Raw genomic sequence first — 4,194 nt, 5'->3', positions numbered from 1 at the left:
CTTAAATATTCACAGACCAAAAAGTCAAGAATCAATTTGTCCTTTTCTCAAAAATAAATTTAACAATATATGTATGTATTTATGCATAAATACATGGTAACTAATTATTTGTGTGCACATAGTATTTTTATTTTTTATTTTACTTTTACTATGATGATTTACTTTGAGTCTTATTTAAATTTTATGTTTTTATTAATCGTTATTAGCATATTTTTTTATATACTTTAATTATTATTCATTTGTATTGTACATTTATGTAACAACTATATTTATAAAATTTGAACAAAAAGTATATTATTCTTTTTTGTTAGGTGTGATAAAATTTTTCAAGACATGGAAATTACTGTAGGGACTGTTTGGATAGATATTCAAAGATAATTTTTTTTTTTTGTAAAAATAGAGATAGAGAATAAAATTTTCTAAAGATAACTGTAGACTTAAGTGGAATTTCCGTCCTATTCCTCATGATCCTCAAATTAGGTGAATTTACTTAATTGTTCTTAAAATTTTATGGTGTGTTATTTTATTTTTTTAACATGATATTAAACTTTACTTAATTTATAATTTTAGATAAAATGTATTTGTAAGTTGTTTCAATGTTTTTATAATTTTTAAAATTTTTTTAAAAATTTTGATTAAAATTTCTATAAAAATTATTAAAAAGAGATAGAAAATAGGGCTTAGCGAAACACACAAGAAAATAAAAATGAGGGTAATATTTTTTTATGGTAGAGATTAAGAATGAGGATGGGAAGAAGGTCAAGGTTCAGGGATGAAGAGTTCAAAAGTATTTTCACCCTGGCCTATGTTCCGCTCCATTGACATTTGACCTTATTTTTGGTATAAAATTTATGTTTATTTTAGTTTTTTTATGCAAAGTGTATTGCCATTTCACTTTAATAAAAAATTTTATACGTACAAAGGAGTTGTTAATATACTATTTGTCCTATTTAAATTTACCATCTCATGTTATATTATGAGTTAAAATAGTAAATAACACAAATATATTTTATTTGAAAGAAAAATTTATTCAATTTAATGTATCTATATTGATAATTTGTTAATTTACTTAATAATTAAATTTTTTAAATTATAAAATTCTTTTGATAAAATTAAAAACTTAAAGTAAAATATAAAAGATCTAATTTTAATAAATGTGATAAATAAATACTAAAATTAAATTTTAATTTAAAGTAATTAAATTTATTTATAATTTTTATTATGAAAAAATTAAATATAAAAATATATTTTTAAAGATTAAAAAAATAATTTGCTAAAAATAATGAGTTACATGGACTAATTTATTATTTTGTGAATATAAAAATCTATAATTAAGTATTTTTATGTAACTCAATTTTAGTAGCTAAACTTTTAATAATTTTAAAAAATTAAAATAAGTTAACATATAAATAAAGATAACAAAAAAATTTACTAAAATAAATATTACGAAATCACAAAATATAATCCACTTTAATAATTGTATATATAATTTATAGTAATACTTAATAATATTTATAATTTAAATTAAATTTAATCTCTCGGTCCAAGTTAAAATAAACTAGTTCAAGAACAAACACAACGCAGATCGCACTGCATTTGCAAACACCGCACCGCAATTCAAAACAACAATGATGAAGAGATAGACCAAAAAAATTATACATACATCAAAAGAAGGCATTAATTAATTAATTTTGATCCACAACAGGCACAGTACACAGCTCTTCCATAAAACCATCCAGTTCAGAGAATCCTTCAAGAAAACCATTGAGCTTCTCTTCATTATTTAACTTTGATCTTCTCCATAAATCTTCTTGTTTTTCGTGGTTTTCATTATTTACCATTGTCTCATTTTGCAGATTCAGAAACTTTTGTTCATCTTCTTCGAACAAGTTCTTCATCGTAACCTTGGCTGATGCAGTGTCGGATTTGCTCTTGCCTTTTCCCTTTTCATCTTCTGGCTTCCCAGTGAGTCTCTGAACTAGCTCCCTGAAATTCGCAGTGTCGGTCGTTATGATTTCCGGTGCATATATGTGAATTATTCGAATCTTCGGCTTGAATTTTGAGATCACGTGGGAATCTTTTCGTCTTACAAGCTTTGAAGATGCTGATGAGCTTGGAATATTACATGTTTGATGTGGCTTTTTTGTCATGGTTTTTTATTTTGAATGTTGAAAATTAGAATGAGAGAATGAAGCTAAGATAGAGACTAGTACGAGACAGAAAATGGAAAACAATGCAACTATATATATTGTGCAAAGAAACCAGGAAAATTCTGAAGTTTAATTAACAGAACCTAGTTTTGGAAACTTGGTTTGGATTCCTTATATATATATATAATGACTCTTTTAAAGTAATATGTAAGTCACTTTGTCTGATATGTTATATTTTAATTTGATGTTTATTTTAATATATTTGTTATATAACTATTAAAATATTAATTTAAAAATTTTCTTATATTAACTTAATTCTAAATTAAAATATTGATGTGACAAATTAAAAATAGAAATACAAATTAGTGTTATCTTAAAAAATTTTAATTTAAAAAGTTTATCTGTCAAGTAGATCTTTAAATTTAAAAATTTATTCTATACAATTTAGTTTCGAATTATATAAAAAAAATGAAAGAAAAAAATTGAAACACTTTATATCTTATTTTTTAAAATTAATGTAGTTAGTTTGTAATTATTTTTTATGAAAATTTGGATTTTTATTTAATTTTTGTTAGAAATAAAAAATTTTGTGTGAAAAATAAAAGAATAATATATAACATTATTTTTTAAATATTTTGTTAAATTTTCAACAAATTTTAATGACTCGAAATTAATTTCTTATTTTTTATTTTATTAGATAAATTAGCCATCTAATAAATTCAACTAAAAATGTAAAATAAATAAACATTAAATTAGAATGTGACATATCAAAAAATTAAAAAAGTAACTTACATATTATTTTAGAAAAAATAAAATAACATTTATCATATATATATATATATATATATATATATATATATATATCAACTAGAATATTAGTCACCAAAAAAATATAAAAAATCACCAAAAAAAACTAGAATATTTGTCTCATTTATAATACTTCACATTTTAATTTTTTTTTAATTTACACCTGTTCTTGTATGACTAAGCTAGCTGTGATTGAGCTTAATTTTTTTCAAGTAGATAAAATATATTTCGGCTAATGAAAAATACGGAGTAAGTATCAATAATGATATAAACTTAACAGAAAAAATACTAAATACAATATTAAGGGCGGAACTAGCATAAAATTTAGAGGGTAAAATACTAAATTAATTCTTTATATTTGAACGTAATTCTGTTTTGGTTCTTAAGGTTTAAAATGTTCTATTTGAATTTAAAAAAGTTTTATTTAGTTTTAATATAGTCTCACCATAAGATCAAAGTTAAATAAATATTAGAATGTCTTGTATGGCAATAGTATAAGAACAAGATCCATAATTTAGAGAATAAGTACAAGTTCGAGAGATACAAAATTAACCATAGATGCATCAATATATTTATTTATTATTATTCTTACAATTTAAATGAAATATTTTATATAGAACTAGAGAGAATGATAAATAAATGTATTGATATATCCATGGTTGATTTTGTGTCTCTAGAGCTTTTACTTGTTCTCCAAATTATCAATCTTGTTCTTGTAATGCTGTTATGTAGGATATTTCGTTAATTATTTAACTTTGACCTCACCGTGAAAATATATTGAAACTAAATAAAATTTTTTTGGATTCAAATAGAACACTTAAAACCTTAAGGACTAAAACAAGATTACTCCTAAATATAGGAACTAATTTAATATTTTATCCAAATTAAAAAAAATTAAAGTTTAATTTTTTAATATACACAAATTAAAAATTTTAAGAGAGATTAAATTAAAATTTACATGCCATTTATAAAAAAAATTAAAATTTAGGAGGGCAATGATTTGCTTCACAGTGAGAGGCTCCGCCCTTAATAATATTAATTGTTTAATTAAAAATTTTCTTTTTACGTGAGAGTAATTTTGTCTATTCATATTATTTTATACTATCTTACCAATAGGATTTTCTTTTTCTTTCTTGCTTGGTTGCATTTTTTTTATTTTGGGATAGTTATTATGAAATTGGAGAAATACTTTTTAGTTTGTTGTTTATGTGCATTAAATAGTTTCAGGACAAAGAAG

The 4,194-nt window shown here is 22.1% G+C and overlaps 1 protein-coding gene across 1 annotated transcript; it reads right to left on the bottom strand.

The window, feature by feature from the left end:
- Nucleotides 1-1,685: 1,685 nt before the first annotated feature.
- On the bottom strand, nucleotides 1,686-2,150 carry LOC112771989 (VQ motif-containing protein 25-like). The gene has a single exon (XM_025817169.3). The coding sequence runs from the start codon at nucleotides 2,148-2,150 to the stop codon at nucleotides 1,686-1,688; it is 465 nt and encodes a 154-aa protein (XP_025672954.1).
- Nucleotides 2,151-4,194: the final 2,044 nt, after the last annotated feature.

The sequence above is a fragment of the Arachis hypogaea genome, chromosome 1 (genome assembly GCF_003086295.3).
Source record: "Arachis hypogaea cultivar Tifrunner chromosome 1, arahy.Tifrunner.gnm2.J5K5, whole genome shotgun sequence".
Lineage (NCBI taxonomy): Eukaryota > Viridiplantae > Streptophyta > Magnoliopsida > Fabales > Fabaceae > Arachis > Arachis hypogaea.
This window is presented reverse-complemented; position numbering and strand designations above follow the sequence as displayed.

Coding starts and splice junctions, on each gene's coding strand:
- LOC112771989 (XM_025817169.3), bottom strand. CDS start 2,150: ATGACAAAAAAGCCACATCAAACATGTAATATTCCAAGCTCATCAGCA.